This window comes from Carya illinoinensis, chromosome 5 (assembly GCF_018687715.1).
Source record: "Carya illinoinensis cultivar Pawnee chromosome 5, C.illinoinensisPawnee_v1, whole genome shotgun sequence".
In the NCBI taxonomy this organism is placed as follows: Eukaryota; Viridiplantae; Streptophyta; class Magnoliopsida; order Fagales; family Juglandaceae; genus Carya; species Carya illinoinensis.
Genome location: NC_056756.1, coordinates 11,206,530 through 11,228,356, shown reverse-complemented (window position 1 = coordinate 11,228,356; position 21,827 = coordinate 11,206,530). Strand labels below are relative to the sequence as shown.

Here is a 21,827-nt window from a genome sequence, read left to right as displayed (position 1 = left end):
AAAATGATACATGATATTTACGAATAATGTTACGTATAGTCATTTTTATGTATTTTTTATGCACTCGATTGATGTGATTGGCTGTATTAATTTCTTTTTTTAATAAATAATTAATCACATCAGTAAAATATATAAAAAAAAAAGTAATTATATATAAAAATTTTATTATATTAACATTACTAATGTGGAAATGATGATTAACCCAAGTTCAAAAGAAAAAGGAGAGGGGGAGACAGATTCGATTCGAGCTTGTATCGATAAGCAATGGGTCCACGTAGACACGTAGGAAGAAACTGGAAACAATTTGTGGAGCCACATCGAGTACCCTGAGGTAGCGGTAATAGAGAAGAGAGGCTGAGGCCGATATCTTCCCGCGAAGCCTTGCGTCCCACTCCCCGTAAACTCGTCAATTTTCTTTAATTATGGCGTCAATTTCAGTGCTTGCATCTCTACAACCATCCCTGAGTCTATCTGGTTCGAAATTTTCGACTATGGTACGTCATCGTCTTGCTATTTCTCCTGTTATATACGTGTGTATGTGTGTGTATAGAGGCCATTTGGTGTTTCAGGGATGCTGCAGAACAGCTACTACTGTTTCTCTTCATGAACCTCAGAAGTCTTCCCATTCGAATATATGCGGTTAGTTGTCTCACCTTTAGTTTGTTCCTTCGATTAGAAATTTTTTAGTTTTCTTTTATCCCAAGTTTTTAAAAATCTTTATGCTGAGGGGTTAAATTTTCTAGCTTTCTATGCTCTGTTTGCAAATGGATATTCATGAGTACATTAGATTGTGCTCATGTCAACATTTGTTGGAAGTGCTGAACGAATATAATGCTTAATTCGAGTTCCGATGCTATAATACTTTGTTTCTTAAATCCCTGTTGTATCTTTTTTGGGTGAAGGGAACCCTGCGGCTCATGGGCAAGTCATTGAGCGCAGAGGAGTAGTAATATCAGCTATTGGAATCCTTGCTGGATACTGGTGGGATGCGGCAATTGATGGGATGGCCATGGCATCTGAATTTACTGACAGTAATTCACTCTTTACCCTATTTAGCTTGCTGATAACACCCAATTTCAGTATACTTGTGCTCGTGTATTTATTGTGATTTACCTGCATATCCTACGAGCATATAATAATTTTTCCAAAATTAATGTCGGGTTTGGATCAATGAAGCAATGGCCTAACTCTTTCGTCTTGACTTATGCCTTAGTCACCAGTAATAGATGCTAAATCAATCTGTAATTTGGATTTTCCATGATTACTGTCAATCTGTAGTTGAGCAATGCTACATACAGTCGTGGAATTGCAAACGTCGCGCAATCGCTTTGAAAAATAGTGGGGTCCACGATTAAAAAGTTAGTTTTTTTTTTCATGTGGGTCTCATATTAATTCATTTTTTTCAAAGCGACTGCACGCCGTTTGCACAACCACGACTGCAAATATCATTTCTCATCTGTAGTTTCACCTTAAAGTCAGCCCAATGATCTAATAATGACTTTTTTTTTTTTCACATCCCTGGTAAATTCAGGATATCCATCAATGGGATCATGTTGCTCTCATGATCAATAACTTGATAATCCATACCTTGAATCGCCTCTGCTGAAATAATAGGGAGTTCCTTCAGCTATGGGTTTATATGTTTAGTCTAGCTCGGTCATGTCTCAGAATACTACCTCCCCCTCCTCCCTTTTCATATGATTTCCTGGATCATTTAGAAGGTTTTGCTGCGTATATAGTTTACATTCTTTAATCGTGGCTTCATAATAGTTGCTGTGTAGATTCTTTATTCTGTATGTAACCTAGGTTTGGGGGCGGAACCAGGGGACGAACCCCAGTCACCCCCCCCAACCCCCTATTTTAAAACAACCAGGAGGTGCCTCTGGGCCCTGGGGCCAATGGCCCCGTAGGGGGTGGCCACTGGTTCCCTCTCTACCTAGGCTGATTTCCATGCAGTGACTATAACATATCACTTTGCTCTGTATACCACAGTCCTATGGCCATGGACCTTAGAGTTGCCTTGATATGTTAAAAGATGATTGATATAGGGGAATGTTATAGCTCTAAATACGAACTGTCATTTCAATGCTGGGAATACAGTGCCTGCAATCAGGGGAAAGGACTATGGCAAGCCTAAAATGCGGTATCCAGACTACAGAGAGACAGAGTCAGGTCTTCAGTACAAGGTTACCCCTTGAAAATTACATTATAGGGCCTTCTTGCATGTACAAGTCCAACACCATAATTTAATTATCTAGTCTAATAAAATATTAAAAATGCAGGACTTGAGAGTTGGAAATGGGCCCACACCAAAGATGGGAGAGACTGTAGTGGTAAGCCACTAATTTTATCTATTTGTTGTGTCATGATGTCATTGATGTGGAATGAATGAATGGCTTGACTTGTGGTGATTTATCTCAATAAATTCGCTTTTAGGTTAAGGAACATGAACTTCTTATAAAATAAGTGAATTCTTTGTTGAAGTAGTTGTATTGATCCTAGCTGAAATTTGGACTCAAGTCAATTTGGGAGTGGATGATGTGACTTTATGGGAGAAAGCTCCATTCTTTGAAAAATATATAGTATATATGTGTTTTATTCTCATAACTCTAGCATCTTATGGGTGATAATCTTATTTTAGGTTGATTGGGATGGTTTCACCATAGGATACTATGGCCGCATATTTGAAGCCCGAAATAAGACCAAGGGTGGTTCCTTTGAGGTATGGACTCATCCTTTAACTAGAGTTTCTGTTACACTCAGTTTAAAGCACAATGATATCTAATTGCTTATATTTAGGGAAATGACAAGGACTTCTTCAAATTTAGAGTGGGATCTCATGAGGTAATGAATACTCTTTCCCCATTCGAAAGGCAAACATTGCTGTCCTTACATGCTGGATGAGACGAGGTGGAAAAGTACTGTCTCCTTGAATTGCTAATTCATTGTGTGTTTCAATTCATTTGTAGCTACTGCCCTTGTTTAATGGCCATGCTTGTCTTCTGTCTCATGTTGGGCGAACAATTAATTCTTTATTATTTGTCTTTTCTTGATTTATGAAGTCATGTCATAAGCTACTGTTTATTGATAAACTCAATCGTATGACTTTATAAATTGGAATTCATATGGATGTTATCAACTATTTGGTCATTAATTGTACCATTTTGTTTGTAGTTCACTTGTATTTTCAGAGGCGCAAGTTGGATATTCAAAATCGAGACTTCTAATGGTTCTCCTGTGCTCTTGAATGGCAGGTGATACCAGCTTTCGAGGAAGCTGTTTCAGGCATGGCTCCGGGTGGTGTTAGAAGGTGCTGCATCTAGTTTTCTGAAATAACATGGCTAGCCTGATAGCATATCTTATTCCGTGATAAGTAATTATCGAGTAGTTTCTTAAAAAGTAGTGCACATGCCATGCATCGAGTATATTAAGAATAGTACAACTGAAGATATACAGTAGTTTATCCACTGTTATGTGATCTCAAGAGCATGTCCAGGTTCCTGTCCATAGTCCCTTATGGCCCATTGGTGTATACTGTCTCGAGATACATTCTCTGACTACCTATGTGAACCACAAATGCATTCTATGGTTGGATTTGTTAAATTGACACTCTCTTCCATATTGTTTTGGGTGAAATTGTGAACTCTTGGATATGTTACTCTTAAGTTTCTCGACCTTGATCTCTAAACTAGGATGGCTGTATTGGCACACTGGATAAATGCATATTATGTGTGGCTAGCCAAAAAAGGAGAGGCTGTAAAGAAAATTGGATGCAATTTCACAATCTATTTGACAGTGTTGCAGGATCATAGTGCCGCCAGAATTGGGATATCCTGAGAACGATTTCAACAAGAGTGGCCCTAGACCAACAACATTCTCGGTAATTTTGAAGTCCTTCTAATACTAGCATTAAAACTTAATGTGAGTTCTTACAAACGTGCACTGCCAATGTGTTTCAAAGGGCCAACGAGCATTGGATTTTGTACTGAGGAACCAAGGGCTGATAGACAAGACTCTTTTGTTTGATATTGAGCTCCTCAAAATCGTATCGAACTGATTACCTGTCGAGGTCAGCACGTGTCACCAATACCAAGATCTGAAAATGAGGTTAGCTTGTATTCTGTTTTGTTCCTACGCAGAAGGTCTATATCTCTTATGTATTTGAGTCATGCTTTAATCCAGGTGCATAAAGATTATGACCGGGCAGAGAGACATGGAACATCATCATCTTGATGATAATGAATGTGAGCTTCTATTGGTTTTATATTAGCACTGGCCCTTGACCCGTGGATAGAGAGAGATCTATTTTTTTAATATTTACCTTTTTATTCCTTTTGTTGGGATCTAAATATTATGGCAAGTAGCTTCGATTGGTTTTGTTACCACTTGTCATTGCCCAGCAAAGTAAGAAAGGCTACTAGCCGGACCTTGTAATTAGAATTTTTGTTTCAAGATTGCGGTTGTACTATCGTATCATTATCGTTGTAACTATATGCGAGTGGAGAAAGGCTGAAGTTGAACTCCATTTTTGCGGAATGAATTAGCATTCTGGTCAGTGAGTTTGTTTTATGAATTCGGTTAGAATTGGACCCAAGTTTGACTCAAGAGCATGCATTAGCATCTTTGCTTTTGCTTAAATGCTGGAACCAACATTCAAAGATATAAGCTTCTCTCTGTGTTGATGGTGAAAAGCGTGCTGCTTGATCAAATTTAGAACTCAAACAAGACCAAAGCATCATTAAAACTTAAAGGCTATATGAATCAACATAAAATACATGAAACTAACGAAGTCGAGAGCAAGACCTCTCTAGAAACACAGATGGATGAAACTTCGACTTGAGTGAGTAGATGCATACAGGATGCCGCAATAAAATCCCAAAGATCGATTAATTAATTTAGACTTGCTGGTCACCTAGATTAATTGACACAAAGCTTCCGCCGCTTGTAACGTACCATAACCTTTCCCTTCACACCCACAACCATGGCATTCCAATCAATCTCAGGAAAAGGTGACACAATCTCCAACTCAAAATTCCTTAGCAAATTGCTCCATATTGCCTTTATTTGCAGGTATGCAAAAGGCTCACCAAGGCAACCATGCCTGCCGCCTCCAAATGAAATATATGAGAATGCCCCTGCAGCCTTGTCCTCTTCTCTCCCAATGGCAAATCTGTCAGGATCATACCTGTCTGGATCCTTATAAATATGAGGAAGGCGGTTTGCAAAAGCTGGTGATGTGGCAACTATGTGGCCCTTTGGGATGTCATATTCTTTACCATCTCGGGTTGTCACACTAAAATCACTATGCGAGCTACGTAGCAGCAAAATCAGCGGGGGGTGGAGTCTTAAGGCTTCCTTAATGCACCGATACAGGACGTCCATCTCAGACAAGATATCATGATCAACCTTATTCCCATGCCTTCCCATCAGGTTCTTCTGCTCTTCCAATACAGCGGATAGGTACTCCTTGTGACGGAGGAGATACGCCCCAGTCCAAGTGGAGGTGATGGAACTGGTGTGCTGACCAGCAAATAGAGCAGCAATCAACAGACCAGTGATCTCTGCCTCAGTTGTCGGGCGGCCATCTTTATACTTTGAGTCAATGAAGCACTGGAGCATGTCATTCTCTGACTTGCCAGCACATTTGCGAGAGGCTATGATTTTTGCAAAGATTTCTGCAAGCTTCTTGCGGGCCCGGTCGCGGCGTCGGTGAGCAGGAATGGGCAGGTATGGGAAGATAACACTGATAGGAAGCATTCCATTGTCAAGGTCATGGAACAGGGCAGAGACATCATCAAAGAGCTTATCACGAACTTCTCGGCCCAAGAGACATCTACTGGCTGTCAAAATGATCAGATGCTCCAGTTCATACTTTAAATCCACCTCACCACTGTCTCCCCATTTTGAGAAGTAGTCCTGCTCAGTGCCAGAGTGAAAAAAAATTAGGACCCTGAAGTGATCAATCCCGTAAAGTAAGGAATAATGCAAAATCCAATAAAACAAAGAATCTCACTTCTGTAAACTACTCAAATTAGGGAAAGCACCGAATGACTGGGCTGAAATTAGGGAAAATTAGAAGCAGAATTCATAGCATGACTGGTCACTTTAAGCCTGTAAATTCTTATTTTGCAAATTGGACACCTACGCAGCGTAAGTACTCAAACAATAGTGTAGGCATTGTCTATCTGCTTGACCATGCTGATGCTTATTTGCATTAGTTTCCTACATAAAAATATGCATCTCTTTTCACTAAAAAATACCCTTAACCATTTTGGGTGAATAACTCCCTTTGACAGGGATCTATGATCCATCTGCAAGTTTGGATCCTCAAAAGACTTCAACAACGGCAGAATTGATATGTATAGCCATTAAGAATGAGAAAATATCCTTTTTCCGGAAGAAAAATAAACATAGTAAGGAGCACAAAATATTTGCAGTTGAGGTCTTGACAAAATTGTGGTAAAGTTTTCTTAACTATATCAATTTCTGGGCACCTGTACTCGAATATTGTTCTTTCATCTCCCCAATCTCAACGGATGGCACACTAGCATTCCATTATGAGAACAATTTCAAAGAAAATTGGCTCAGGCCTTATCACATCCCAAATAAATTACATCTTACCAAACAAAATGGAACCCTTGGATCTTCCTACTTATATATATATATATATAATGCCCCTAACATGTGGAAGAAAAGTAACATAAATCCATCATATTTGACCCAAAAACCTACCTCAGCTTCTGCAACCATCTGATCCACATATCCCTTCAGTTTATTCACTCTCAGGGACTCTGTGAAGAACCGAAACTGCTCTTGCCGCACTGAGTAATCGACATCAAATACTACTCCAGGACCAAAAGTTGGCACATTGAACTGGTACACCTCCTGCTGGCTAAGATCAGACTCGGAGGCTTTAAAGAAGTGTGCGGAAACCTCAGGACCGATAAAGAAAGTAATCTTCTTGTTAACCAAAGTCAATGTGAATACACTTCCAAGCTTCGGGTACTCCTCCCTCAACATCAGAATGGGACCTTTCATGAAGCGGATAAGCCCACCGATCACAGGCCATGACTTAACAATTGGAGGGAGACGTTTTCTTGATCTAGGCACTATAAGCGCAGAAATAAGCTTTGCCACCACTAGAGTGGCCACAATGAGAAGACCCATATTGAATAACTTGTAATCCACTTCCATCCTAATCATCAGTGGCAAAATTATGTTGCTGAGATTCAACTGAAAACCCATACACAAATTTTGAGGAATGCTAACCAATCAACGTACTGCAAACTCTAATTTCAAACACATATGACATGAACAAAGAGGACTTTAGAAAGAAATTTTGTTCTGATCTAAATGTTTCTTTACAAGAAATTGTAAACGCAAAGAAACTTATCTTAAGAGTGAACAAAATACTATCGCCTCAGGTGGTTAGTCTCATTCCCACTAATACATACTCGACCATTTCAATATTGAGAATTCATTAATGTTCTATTAGTTGCGTAGGAAAGATGGGAAAAGTAATGATTTTAGTACTAAACAATGCAGAACACAAGTTATCAGATTTAAAACAAAGGCCAATATTTCATCGATAGGAAACTTAGAAAACTCTAATATTTCTTCTCTTTTTCCCTCACATTTCTCTGCAACCAAACAGAAAGCAAGATAAAATCAAGGCCATGACTAGATTTAATAGAAACAGAGGCAACGAAATCTAGAGAGACAAATAAAGTAGCAAATAATGATAGGAGTAAACAAAGTTATCACATGGACATACCACAGAGATTACGGTAAAAATAGTGTAATTAAAGGTTGCGTACCTGATTTCCGAGAGTAATGTAGAAGATAAGGAGAGGGAGAGAGATCAGAAGGAAATGTGGAATTCAGACGAGAGAGAGAGAGATGTAGGTAGTGATCACTGATTAGGCTAATCTAATAACTTACTTCGTATCATCATTACAAAGGGAATAAAGGTTGGGTTTCGGTAAAAGACTGTGTGGCAGAGAACCGAGCCGTATGTAGATAGGACTTGTTAGAGCTGGGCTCAGTAACCTAATCTGGGTTAACTTTGCTTTAGTTGTGGCCCCGTCCGGCTGTCCAAGGTAGCTTTGTCGCAAATGTGTTGTAACGTGGTTGGCGGGAGAGTGTTTTTTTTTTTTTTTTTTTTTTTTTTTTTTTTTTTTTTTTTTTTTTTTTTGTGTTTAAAGTAGATTTGTACTTTACCAGTGTTATGCAATTGCTTAAAAAAAAAAAAAATTATCATTAAAAATTTATTATTATTTTTTTTTATAAATTTTCTATTTATTTATTAACATTTACAAATTCATAATTTAACCATCATTTTTTTTTTTTTTTTAATCTTTCTAGCCGCATGGCAAAGTTGGGTTAACGCAGATAGTAGAACAAAAACACGACTCGAGTGGAGGGCCTTAACCATTTAAATAAAATAAAATAATTTACAAAACAATATATAATATATTAAATTTATTTTATAATAAAAATAATTTTACAATCACATTAAACTACATCAATTTAAATAATTATTTTTGTCTAATTTGATTAGAATATTTATCTTTAGTTTTGATTGCTCTTTGCTACAGTCCATAGGGGACATATTAAAGCTGGAGTAACGATACCTGCACAATATATTTCTCAACACATACTATAAAATAGGAATATTTTTGTTAAATAATATTACTTTTATAAGGTAATGTTTATCATTTTGGAATCCCATGTGGACGACAGCTATAAATGTCAAATTATAGTTTCAGTACATAACATGAGCCACAAATCAAACGGCAGAAAATATCTAGTTCTCCTTACATAATCTCTCAGCAATTTTCTCAATGATTCCGAAACTCCCGTTCCAAGAACACAAAATGAACTTGAAAATTTGTAAATCCATTTTTTTTTATACGTAAAAAGAAATATATTAGAACAGGAAAAGGACAAAGCCCAAGTACACAGATATACAAAAAGCCTTCGGATATACAAAAAGCCTTGTTACAGGCTAAGAGCTGCGTAAAGTTTAGTAAAAGAAATGTCATTCAATACAATAGAGGATGCGCATAAGACTAAAATGTGATAAAAGAAATCTCTAAAACCTTCCCGAGATCACTCCTTATCCTCAAAACAGCAACAGCGACTATTCCTTAAAATTTGTAAATCATGATGCCAGTGAGGCATTGATGATTTGGCACGTTCACTTTCCAAAAAACGTAAGACTCATTTTGCATATTTGAAGATAAATAATCAATGAAGGCGACAAGGAGGGCACCTTGCTCTTCATTTTTAACTATCTTTTTCATTTATTTTAAAGAGAACACTCAGTCACAGGACTCTTATGAAGTAACTGCACTATGACCTCGCTCTGAGTCTCGAGCAGAACCCTCTGCAGACCCAGTAGATTCACGCACACGTTTTTTTTTAAGAGGCTTTGATGGCTCCCCTTCTTCAGATAAGCAACTTCTCCGTCTGCTATTGTGTGTGGAACCCGAATATCCACTTGTCGATTGTGAGTTTCTAAGCAGGGTACTTTGTGTAGAAAATTGACGTGATGAATTTGTCAGTGAAATTCCCCTCGATTTCTGAAAATGTCTCAAGTTGTTGGAAATGGGTTTTCGGCTTTCATTAGGATCTGGATAATGGACAAGGGAAACCAGCCGTGAAATCTTCCCAACTGCCAACACATGAACCATATCATGGGAGTGCTCAAAAACTCGTTATCAATTACAACACTAACAATAACGCTAACAATGACAATAATTATTAAAACAATCGAACAAAAGATCACGTCTAACAAACATAATTACTCTCAATCTATGATGGGAAAACTGACAGCCAATTGAAAGATGTAAAACTAGATGTTGACGTCCAAACCTCACAGGATCAAACACCAAGAAACAATTATTCAATGTGATAAGCATAAATAAATTGATTGGATATGCATTCATGAACAAACATCTTATAGAAATTCCTCATTGTGCATGCATGCATGGGGAGAAGGGGCACCAAGCGTGCATGCATGTGTGTGGGTGACCCTTACCCACACCTCCATGCTAGCATTGCCGTGCATGCAAGGGCAAGCCAAGAGCACCACCCTAACCTTGGTGTAACGCCTCAAAGGAGGCTCAAACCACATTTGGGCCTATATTTCAAAAGGACTAGTCAACGATACAATTGGAGCCCCATTGGAACTATTATAAAGAGCATGAACTTCTTATTCCTAAGCAATTTAGGATCTCATACAGCATCTATCTTTATAAGTCAATATGAGATATCACAGGCTTCCTCCCTTAAATACCCGACGTCCTCCGCAGTCCAATCCGTCGTAGGCAACACGACTCAAGTCCAACATTTCTAGTCAAGATAGGCTCTTGTACTATTTGTAACCAAGGGAGGCCCAAGCCACAAAGAAGGCTCAAGCCACATTTGGGCCTATACTCCAAAAAGACTAGTCAATGATATAATTGGAGTCTCATTGAAACTATTATAAAGAGCATGAACTTCTCATTCCCAAGCAATGTTGGATCTCATACACCATCTACTCTTATCAGTTAGTATAGGGTATAACACTTGGCTTGCTCATTGGGGCGCAGGGCCACCTAGGAGTGCCCAGGCATGCGGGGTGTGCCTATGGGTGGTGGTGTGGCTAAGGCTAGCGCGGTGCCCTTGGCATGCCCATGCATGCACAACGAGGCTAGCGTGGGAGTGTGGGCAAGGCTCACCCAATTTTAAAGACCTCATAATCAAAATAGATGCCAAAAAAATTAGACTAGATATTCCTACCCGGCATTTCCTTTCCTCTTTTGTGACCTTCAATGCTAACTTAAACCGTCGGGAAAAACAAAGCAAACCAAGTCCCGACTGGAACCTGACAGGCAACCTCATGTTAAATCTCTATGCAGTTTTTTTTATTAAAATAAAAAAGAAAAAAAAAAGAAAGAAAGACCACAATGAAGTGATTGAAGCTCATTTATATATCAACAAACATACAGTAGACATGTAGAAACTACTGGTGCAACTTAATTCATACGGCTTAACTTTGGATGAATCTCAAAAGACATGAGAAAGATGCGGAAAAAATAGAATAAGGAAGACTATTTGCATGCTTACCAATTTCTGACTCTGATTCAGAGGAAAGAAAAACTGTTGCATTTGACTCTTGAGCTGCAAAGCTGACAAGATCAAAAACTTTTCCTGCATGGTGCACAAAAATGAATCAAAATAGTTCCAAACACGTGCTGCAATTAGTAAAAACACATCTAAAGGTAGCTTCAATAGATGCTAAGAATGGAATTAACACAACAAAACTGGTTGCTCAGACTGGAGTACCCTGCCCAGTCTTGGTGCCACTATCAAAGACTTATATTTACCAGATGAATCCTCAAAACTGCCCAACTTTCCATCATGATGAAGCTTGAGTGATAATTCTTGTCCGTCCAATCCAGGAAGCTGCAATACCCATATATCAATTAATAAAGTCATTGCCTAGACATGTTGATATCAATGCTATGAAAGTCAAATCCAGACAACCAATTCATGTTCTACTTGAGATGCCTGATTCAAAGCAGTTAATTTGAAAAAAAAAATAAATAAATAAAAACAAATTGGCATTGATGGCATTGGCCCATCAAACCAAGTTGTACAAACATTCACATCAAATACAAGTAACTCTTCAAAGTGTGACAGAATCAGAACATTGACATAAATATTACAGCATGTAAACAACCTTGCATCATGCTGATTTTTAATTCCTCTTTTTACTTCAACCCTGAAATAAACAAATTCTCCGGAATCCCTGTGGAGTCTAAAGACTAAAACTTACTTCTTTACTATTAGGCCACTGAATGAGCCAAAGTTCTTTGGAGTCCATCGAACTAGGGTCGATAAGTGGTTCCTTGGCCTCCACATGAAACTCTGGAGGAGGTTTGTAACCTTGTTCATTGTCAGAATCCATTCCCTCAATCTCCAACTGAGAAAAAAAAAAAAAACCCAAACTGTATTTCCAAACAGTAAAGCAATAATCAGATTTAGATAAGAAATAACAAAAAACACAAACCCACGCCAATAATTTTGTCAAACACCTTTTTATCAATCCCAACTTAAATCAATTTCACAAAAGATCAGCCCTTTGGGTCGCCGAGAACCCATATATATGTTTTGATCTTATAATTCCCGAACAAAAAAGGGGAAAAATCAATAAACACAATATATCATCCCCACTACATCGTCTAGTGTAATGTTGAGGAGAGTGTCATGTTTTCTAAGACCCAAAGCGTCAACTTTCTGGTTCCTTTGTACTAAGTTTTCTAGGCAACCAAACAGAGTCTATAGAAATAATTAAGTTAGAGGGATTTTGTAGGGGCCAAGAAATACCAGTATTATCAGAATAGCAACAATCGGAAGTTTGACAGCAGTTATGCGGAGCTGTGTATGTGCTCTGGTTCTCTCCCTCACCCGGCCTACAACCTAAATCGCAGTGCTTTCACTTTGTTTATGGAAAAAGCCAACCCTTTTTTTATATTTATATCAAATTTTTTATTAGATAGGTAGTAGCAAAGGTAGCAAACCAACCACATTAGAACATCAAGGATAAAGAGGTAATTTTTCTCATCAAACGCAAACCTCAAGGACGAGAATGTAATTTCTCTCAGGTGATGAAGTCTTTTAAATACCTCATTTTCTGTAAGTTCAAAATACAGAGTAAATCAGGCCAAAAGACTGAAACTTTAGAAAATGATGATTGCACCAAACTGTGCTTAATGTTGGTAAAAGCACACATAAGCACAAAGCACCAAGGCCAAAGCTGCTAAGCGCATTTACAAAACACGTGCTTTTTTAGTAAGCTTAAGAGCACAAAAATAGCACTTTTTACTTCTTTGAAAAAAAAATATATAAATGATCTGTTTTAACGACTATTACTCTCCTGGATTTTTTCTATTACCAATCATCAAAGGCATCACCCATTCCTAGTTGTAGTATCTGTTTAGCCAAAACAAAGCGATCAAAACCTCCTCAAAAATGCAAGCAAGCTTTTCGCACAGCCTAGAATTCCACTTTACAAATTGTAACACAAATCCAAACACCCAAATCATGATTCGTGAAACATCAATAGAAATCGGGAAAAAAAAACATCAGTTCAAAGTCGGAAACAACAAATCAACCCTAACCCACGTCCACAAATACCCAAAAACGACCCAGAAAAATCTGTAGCCAACCAATTGAAATACTTAAAAATAACCCACACCGAAACCAACACCAATATCATACATTAATCACAAATCAAAGAGTATTTAGCAACTATTCATACCTACAGGTGGGAGTGGGGGCAGCGCGATTCGAGTCGAGGGTGCGATTTTAGACTCTGAGATAACTCAGAGAAGGAGACCGAGAGAGCCGAGAGGTGGGAGCGGGAGCGGCCGGCGACGTGAGAGAGAAGGGCGGCGTGACGAGAGCTTGTCGCTTGGTGGCGGCGTGAGCTGAGAAGCCGAGAAGGGCAGTGAGTTGTGAGGGCCAACGGTGGTGACTTGTGAGAGAGAGTGAGAATTTGTAAGAGTTAGGTTAGAGTATAGTGATTCGGTATCGGAAAAGTATAGTGGTAAGGATAATTGTGTATTAATTTGTATATTAATGTGATATGATTGGTTGAAAAATAAATTTTATTAAAAATAGTATTAATTTAAATTTTAAATATGAATAAATTAGTATTAATATACAGATTAGTACGCGATTGTACTTGTATGTAATAAAACTCTTCGATATTTTGGTCTAGGTTTTAAAATTGATATAATTGTAATTTTGAGGAAAAATGTTAACGGGTCAGGCCATTTGCATTGGATTAGTCATTCTAATATTTAAAATTTGATTAATATGTAACGTTTTTATTTTTAACTAATTATTTAAAATTTAAAATTTAAAATTTATATTAGATTAGCTATCATATTTTATAATAATAAAATATTATTATTTTTTATTATTTATATTTCTTTAATTATTTTTTATTTGTTAAATACTTTTTATTTTTACTTTTATAGTCAACTAGAGAAATAATAGCATAGAGATGTAACTTTTATGGAATTGACAGTTTTTTTATACGCATTCATTTTTTATGCATCCAAAAAATTGCCTGCTAGTTTTTGGACATTCACAATGTTATAGGGAAGAAGTTATCCAATATAAGTAAATTTACTGATCACTCACTAAATTTACAAGTAAATTATTAGCTTATATGAGTTATTTATGAAAATAAATTTACAAGTTAAACATAAAGCAAACACAAATATATATACCAAACAATCGCTTCTGTTCTAAAAATTTTAAAACATGGATTGGCTATAAGAATGGAATAAAATGACAATTGAAACATACAGCAAACCCCAGAAGAAGACAAGATTCTTCAACACCAAAATTTCCAATGAACAAAAGCTTAAACTCAAAAGACACTTCAATAAGAAAATATCATGAGAAAAATTAAGTAGCATGTTACTCCAATCTGAAAAAGAAAACATAGATAAAAGACACAGAGCCGATTATCAGCAAATGAATTGCATTGCAACATATGCATAGATTGCCTTCAAAACCAAAATTAAATTTCATGCATACTATTTTAGCGAATGAATTCATACAACCACAGTCAAATCATAGTGATCCCAATACTAAAAAGACCTCAATCAAACTTGTCGACTATCATTTCTGTCCTTATTTATTGGGTTTTCAGACCGTTGATAAGATTAAGAATGCAACTTTTCATAACAAAGGTAAATCACTCATAAAACTGGCATACTCTCATACTCACATCAATTTTCATCAGGCTTTTCCTGAATAATATTTTGTGGGTATGACCACTAGAATTTTTCATATTTTGTGCTTATGACCACTATAATTTTCCAAACGAAACATCTCAATCTAAATAAATGGGATAGTTATGAAGAATTTGTGATTTTCTTCGGAGACAATGAGAGACGTTGTTGGGTTTCAATGATTTTCCTTTTTCATGACAATGCAAGATCCAACTTGAGAAATTTGGGAGCTATTGTGAGTTTTTTTTGGCGTTTATGAGTGGTTGAGTAGGGATTTTCTTTCAGATTTTTTATTGGAATCCCATGTGAGAAAAACTTGGAATAAAAAGAGAAAATATGGATAAAAAATGATATCTAGTCGAGATTCATGATTTGAAATGGCAATATCGAAACTGAAAGAGAAATAAAGTATAAAACTCACCTATGAAATGGCGACGGGCACTTGTCTTTGATCTAGGAGCTTGACGGGAACGGGTTGCCGACGAGGACGAAGTGGCGATGATGTTGTCTATGACTATGACCTATTGTCTTCGACAAAAGTGTTTATGGCAGCTGGGTAGATAAAACATAGACGGAGGAAGAGAATAGAGCCAAGCTGCAGGAAAGAAATGAAACAGGGCTTTAGGAAAGAAAGCATATGACTTTGCTATAGTCATATATGAATTGGGAGATCAATTTACTGTAGTTAATCTGTTTGATGAATTTCATCGAATCCAATGTGGCCCAAATTTCAATGTGCTTAGCTATTAATATTATCTATATTGACATTTGCCAAATTCAATATCAGCACTCTCACTAATGGATTGACACATTAAGAAATTATATTTTAACGGATTAATCTATTTTAATTCGAACTCGTTCATCTCAAATTAAGTACGCTAATTTCATATCATATTCGTAGTAGATTAATGAGGCGTACCATTTATTACCATTTTTTTTTTTTGTTGGTCCTTTGTTAGAAGGTTGTGAGGGAAATAGGGGTTATATCCTCATTTGTTGGAAGATTTCCTTCCTACGTAAAATCAATGAGAAATGCTTGGGAGTTGGGGTCCAATTTTGGATCCCGAGCATTTATACTAAGACTTATTTTTTTGTAGTGATTAAATAAATATTTTTTTTAATGATGTTATAATTTTTTTTAAAAATATTTATAAAATTTAAAAAAAATATGTGAAAAAAATAAGGACAGTGCGGGAGCCACTGTTAGGCAAAAACAATTTTCTATTTTTTTATTTTTTTAAATTATTTTTTAATACTTTTAAATATTTTTAAAAAATATAAAAAAATTATAATAATATTCAAAAAAATTTATTAATCACTAAAAAAATTAAAAACAAAATAAAATAGAGCCAACAATGACCCCCTCGAAAGCCACCAGCGGTGAACCTATCTTTCTTCAAAAAATAATTGTCTCGATGGGCAGTGTCAGGAGGCACCGGTGGCTCCAGCACAGCCCAAAATTAATTTACGGTTCTCTACTTCTCTCATCTCTCTCTCTCTCTCTCAGAAATTTTTGGCGGCAACTCACCCTCGAAGTGAGTCTGTCGTGTGCTTATAGATCTAGTGCATAACAAGTTGTTGGCCGGAGAGAAGAAAGGTTTCGCCAGTTCGGACTCAGGAGTGGCAGTTGACTCTATTGGCCTCTACCAATAACTAGATTAAAATACATGAACGGTTAATATGTTTTTCATTTTAACCGTTTATGTATTTAATTTTTTTTTTTAAATTTACTTTTAATTTATCGATTAAGAAAGTGATTAGTATATTGATATATATATATATATTTTATTTTTAAAAATATTTAAAGATGTTAAAAAAATAAAAATAGAAAAAAAAGATTTTGCCCAAGTGCACGACTGCTATTATTCTATTTTTTTATTCTTTTCTTTTCCTAAGGCGTGATATACATTTTATGTTAACATGAAAATATTAAAAGATCGAAAAAAAAAAAAAAATCAACATTTTAAATCAAACTCTTATCATGTCGGTATAGAGTGTACAATTCTAAAGAATAAAAGTTTAGATCACAAAGCAAGACATTTTACATGGTATTAATTTAAGGTCGTACACACGAAATGCATAAGAAACTTTAAAACAACAAAAAATTAATGAAAAAAGAATCAACGAAAAATCATTTTTTCTTTTATAGCAGTGCTACATCACTTCGAGAAGAGTAATTTTTATTTATTTATTTTTTTATATTTTTAAATATATTTAAAAAAATAATATCACTAAAAAAAATATTTTTTAATTACTAAATAAAAAAAAGTAATCAAACACACATTCGATTAGGGCTGAGCAAAAATCCGAAAATCCGACTCCGACCCCGACTCCGCTCTGGCTCCGACTTGTCGGAGTTTTTTCTCGAGAAAAGTCGGAGTCGGAGTCCAGCCGGATCCGACTCCGACTCCGACTCCGACTCCGCTAGTGTACATGTTTTGTAAAAAATATGTGTTTTTCTATATAGTAATCATATAAATATAAATATAGTAACATCATTAGTTAAATCCAATAATATACTAGCAATTAGCACTAGTTATTAGTTATAAACTTATAGTAAATAAGTTAATAAATATTATTAATTTACTATATACTAATAGACTAATAGTATTAGACTATTAGTATATAGTAAATTACTAATATATATAATAGTATACTATTAGTTGTATATATTAAATTAATATCTTTAAGTTATTATCTATTAGTAATTTAGTACTAGTGTAGTGTTATCACATATTATTAGTTACTAATTATTACATCTAGACTATCTAGTTATAAGTTATTAGACTATAGTAAATAAGTTAATAAATATTACTATATATTAAAGACTAATAGTATTAGTAGTAGTTTATTACTAATATAATATATATAATAGTATACTATTAGTTAATATATATTAAATTAATATCTTCTAAGTTATTATCTATTAGTACTAGTGTAACTAGTGTTATTACATATAATTAGTTACTAGTTATTACATCTAGTTATTACATATTTGTTATAGACCATTCACTATAGTAAATAAGTTAATAAATATTACTAATTTACTATTATACCATATACTAATTTACTATTATACCATAGTCCATATACTAACTTACTAATAGACTAATAGTATTAGACTATTAATATATAGTAAATTATTAATATAATTCAATAGTATACTATTGAGTTACATATATATTAAATATATATTTTTAAGTTATTATCTATTAGTACTAGTGTAACTAGTGTTATGGACATATTATTAGTTACTAGTTAGTAGTTATTACATCTAGACTATCTAGTTATTAGACTATAGTAAATAAGTTAATAAATATTACTAATTTACTATATATTAATAGACCAATAGTATTAGTATTAGTGCATTACTAATATATAATATATTTATTAGTATACTATTAGTTATATGTATATTAAATTAGTATCTTTAAGTTATTATCTATCAGTACTAGTGTAACTAGTGTTATTAGATATTATTAGTTACTTTTTTTTGAAAGGGATATTATTAGTTACTAATTATTACATCTAGACTATCTAGTTATTAGACCATAGTAAATAAGTTAATAAATATTACTAATTTACTATATATTAATAGACTAATAGTATTAGTATTAGTATATTACTAATATATAATATATTTATTAGTATACATTTTTACTAACTTAAATATATTTTTACTATCTTATTAATTTATTTTTACTAAATAATTAATTTGTATTTCAACTTTTTTTTTTCCAATTTTTTAAAAGTGAAAAGTGGAAAACCCTAATGGGTTAGGCTAAAACGGCGCCGTTTCAGCCTAACCCATTAGGGTTTTCCACTTTTCTTTCCCCCCCCCCCCCCCCCGATTCCCTCCCCTCCCCCTTCAGACTTTCAGTGTTTAGTGCCTTCACAGCTCATTTTCTTCCTCACTCCTCAGTGCCTCACCTCTCATCTGAACCCGTGCCGTGCCGTCGCCCCTCCGACCTCCGTCACTCCTCTGAAAGCCCATTCTTTGCAAAACCGAGGTGCCTCTCTCTCTCTCTCTTTCTCTCTCAATAATTTGTATATCTTAACTATTTTTGCATTATTTTTGTTCATTTTCTTGATAGTTGTGGATATTAGGTTTGTTTGTGTGCTGGAATCGTTGGATAGTTGTGGATTTTAGGATTGTTGTGTGCTATTTATGAAAGGCCATGGGTTTTCTTCATGAGAGATGGATGGGGGTCATGGGTTTAAGTGTACAAATGGTTTAGAATTTATTGAAGTAAGGAATTTGTTAGAATTTGTTGTTAGGATCTACTATGAAATACACTAAATGTTGTTAGGATCAATCTCCTTCAGTAGCCCTTGATGATCTGAAATGCTATTACTTGTTTTTTCCCATTCCTCTAGTAAGCACTAAGCAGATTCGTAGAAGCTTTTAACCCAGTAAGCACTGAGTTCGCTCGAGCGAAGTGTCGAACGAGGGTCGAGCGGCACACTCTGCCTGAATTCGCTCGAGCTTAGTGTCAAGCGAGGGTCGAGCGGCACACTCTGCCTGAATTCGCTCGAGCTCAGTATCGAGCGAGGGTCGAGCGATGCAACCACATTTATAGATTCATAGGACATTTTTTCTCATTACTACTATATAAGTATATATGTATATCATATAAGTTACTTGAGTAATCTTTACATTAGTTCATGAATTTATTTTCTTTATGTTTATCTTATTTGTTGTGCTCTACAGTTCTAGTTATTAAATAATGGATATGGAAGGCACAAACACTCCTACATCCACAGGTGCATCTTGTCCTGGCATTCCAGCCCCAGAACAACCGATTGATATTCCCATTCCAATAGTTGATGAGTCTAGCGGACCAATAGGCTCTTCAGTAGGTACTCCTAGTGCCTTTCATTCTACCCCTCGCCCTCCACCTGGTAGTAGAAATATTAAGAATAGGTCTGAGGTATGGTCCCACTTCACAAGAGTGCCCGATTGTGATCCCGAAGAGCCTATAGCTACTTGTAATCATTGTCATAGGCAATGGAAATGCCATCCCAAAAGGCAAGGCACTTCGGCCATGAAAACACACATCCAACTTTGCCCCAAAAACCGTAAGAGTAAATTGGATAAGAGTCAAACATTCTTGGTCCCAGAAGCAAGAAGTGAAGGAGGGGAAGGGGAGAAGACCTTAGGGATGGCCAAATATAATGAGAAAAAAATACGAGCTGCCCTTGCTAGGATGGTGATAGTGGATGAGCTACCATTTAGATGTGTTGAGGGAGAAGGGTTTCGGGAATTTGTTAAAGCCCTTGATCCAAGGTTTCCTATTCATTCTCGATTTACCGTAATGCGTGACTGTATGAGGGTATTCTTGAGAGAGAAGGATAGCTTGAAGAAAATGTTTTTGACCACCAAACAAAGAGTATGCCTAACCACCGACACTTGGACTTCTATCCAAAATATTAATTACATGTGTGTGACCGCTCATTTTATTGATAATAATTGGAAGTTGCATAAGCGGATCATTTCATTTGTTCGGATTAGCGACCATAAGGGGGCAACGATTGGGAGGGAGTTGGAGGAGTGTATGCTTGATTGGGGCATTGACAAAATCCTCACAATTACAGTGGATAATGCTACCTCTAACGACTCTGCTATTGATTGGTTGAGAACAAGGGAAATAGGAAGTGCGGATTGTATAGCAAATCACGAGTTTATTCACATGAGGTGTACGGCACACATCTTAAACCTTATTGTGAGTGAATGTTTGAAAGATGTTGATGACTTAATTGTAAGGGTCCGAAATCTGATTAAGTATGTGAAGTCTTCTCCCCAAAGACTTGCCACTTTCAAGTCTTGTGTTGATAGATCAAAAGTTCAATGCTCTAGTTTTTTGACTCTTGACGTGCCTACTAGATGAAATTCGACTTTTCTTATGTTGGACGTGGCTGAGAAGTATCAAAAAGCCTTCCAACTTTTGCTTGATGAAGATCCCTACTCACGAGTTTATTTGTCTGAGGATGGACATGGGAGAAAGGGTCTAGGAGCTCCTGGGCCGGATGATTGGGAGACCATAAGAAACTTTTCGAAGTTTCTTCAAATATTTTATGGTGTTACATTGCGCATTTCTGGTACACTATATGTCACATCAAATAATTATGTCCAGGAGCTTATTGCCATTCATAAACACTTGAATAATTTTTGTGACAATAGTAATCGACGTTTGAGTTCAATGGCTTTCAGAATGAAGACAAAGTATAATAAATATTGGGGTGATCTTGAAAAAATAAATCGGTTGTTGTTTATTGCTGCTATTCTTGATTCGCGGTTTAAATTGGTTATTCAAGCATATTGGTTCAAGAAAACATTGGGTGAGGCGAAGGGTGAGGAATTTGTTGCACTCCTCAAGAGGGATATGGAATATTTGTATGAGGCATATGTAGAGTTTGGTGGTGGATGCGTAACTGGTGCTAACAAAACTCAAAGCGGTGAAGCTAGTGCATCAATGGGGAGTAGTAGTACAGTTACAGACTATGATCTCTTGGATTTTTTGAGGGAGTTCCATAAAGAGCATACAACATCTTTGATGGATTGTAAGTCAGAGTTAGAGCGGTATTTGTTGGAGAATATTGAGATTCCTACGGGGAGTTTCGATATTTTAATTTGGTGGAAAGTCAACTCTACCAAGTATCCAGTTCTTGCTCTAATGGCAAGAGATATCTTGGCCATTCCTATCACCACCATTGCATCTGAGTTAGCATTTAGCACAGGAGGCCGTGTCCTGGATCCGTTTAGGAGCTCTTTGGCTCCTAGAACTGTAGAAGCTCTCGTGTGCTCGCAAAATTGGTTGAAGTCTACTCCCATATGCTTGAGTCAAAATTATTCTGAAGCCATTGATGATGCAGAGAGTTATAAGCTAGACTCAGGTAATGTATTTAGAGATTTTTTTTAAGTTGTTATATGAGTTGATTTTAACATTTAGTAATACTAATTTCCTATACTTTAACATCTTAATGCAGAATTAGCCAATTTTATGGCCAGCATACTCCGTGAAGAGGATT

At 35.9% G+C, this 21,827-nt stretch overlaps 3 protein-coding genes across 9 annotated transcripts; 1 reads left to right on the top strand and 2 right to left on the bottom strand.

Annotated features, from left to right (window-relative positions):
* The first annotated feature begins 280 nt into the window (after positions 1 to 280).
* LOC122310456 (peptidyl-prolyl cis-trans isomerase FKBP19, chloroplastic) lies at positions 281 to 4,555 on the top strand. Of its 4 annotated transcripts, XM_043124328.1 has the most exons (11): positions 286 to 494; positions 570 to 639; positions 903 to 1,031; positions 2,101 to 2,186; positions 2,283 to 2,333; positions 2,642 to 2,722; positions 2,800 to 2,844; positions 3,255 to 3,310; positions 3,805 to 3,880; positions 3,962 to 4,107; positions 4,183 to 4,555. In XM_043124328.1, exons 1-10 carry the CDS (start codon positions 423 to 425, stop codon positions 4,055 to 4,057), a joined length of 762 nt encoding a protein of 253 aa, XP_042980262.1. In that variant the 5' UTR covers positions 286 to 422; the 3' UTR covers positions 4,058 to 4,107; positions 4,183 to 4,555. The 4 variants fall into 4 exon arrangements, with proteins under 4 accessions (XP_042980265.1, XP_042980264.1, XP_042980263.1 ...); XM_043124330.1 differs by lacking the exon at positions 4,183 to 4,555 and having other exon boundaries at positions 282 to 494; positions 3,797 to 3,880; positions 3,962 to 4,036; XM_043124329.1 differs by lacking the exon at positions 2,800 to 2,844 and having other exon boundaries at positions 284 to 494.
* Positions 4,556 to 4,709: 154 nt separating this feature from the next.
* LOC122310454 (sterol 14-demethylase-like) lies at positions 4,710 to 8,039 on the bottom strand. 2 transcript variants are annotated; one of them, XM_043124326.1, is made up of 3 exons: positions 7,818 to 8,039; positions 6,733 to 7,233; positions 4,710 to 5,916 (listed from the first exon to the last, which is right to left on the bottom strand). In XM_043124326.1, the coding sequence occupies exons 2-3, from the start codon at positions 7,201 to 7,203 to the stop codon at positions 4,918 to 4,920; spliced, it is 1,470 nt and encodes a 489-aa protein (XP_042980260.1). In that variant the 5' UTR covers positions 7,204 to 7,233; positions 7,818 to 8,039; the 3' UTR covers positions 4,710 to 4,917. The 2 variants fall into 2 exon arrangements, with proteins under 2 accessions (XP_042980260.1, XP_042980261.1); XM_043124327.1 differs by having other exon boundaries at positions 6,733 to 7,195; positions 7,818 to 8,038.
* A 928-nt stretch (positions 8,040 to 8,967) lies between these two features.
* LOC122311608 (mediator-associated protein 2-like) lies at positions 8,968 to 13,572 on the bottom strand. Of its 3 annotated transcripts, XM_043126216.1 has the most exons (6): positions 13,310 to 13,572; positions 12,625 to 12,682; positions 11,825 to 11,971; positions 11,373 to 11,451; positions 11,113 to 11,196; positions 8,968 to 9,676 (listed from the first exon to the last, which is right to left on the bottom strand). In XM_043126216.1, the coding sequence occupies exons 3-6, from the start codon at positions 11,954 to 11,956 to the stop codon at positions 9,339 to 9,341; spliced, it is 633 nt and encodes a 210-aa protein (XP_042982150.1). In that variant the 5' UTR covers positions 11,957 to 11,971; positions 12,625 to 12,682; positions 13,310 to 13,572; the 3' UTR covers positions 8,968 to 9,338. The 3 variants fall into 3 exon arrangements, with proteins under 3 accessions (XP_042982150.1, XP_042982149.1, XP_042982148.1); XM_043126215.1 differs by lacking the exon at positions 12,625 to 12,682 and having other exon boundaries at positions 11,825 to 11,996; positions 13,310 to 13,571; XM_043126214.1 differs by lacking the exon at positions 12,625 to 12,682 and having other exon boundaries at positions 13,310 to 13,571.
* Positions 13,573 to 21,827: the final 8,255 nt, after the last annotated feature.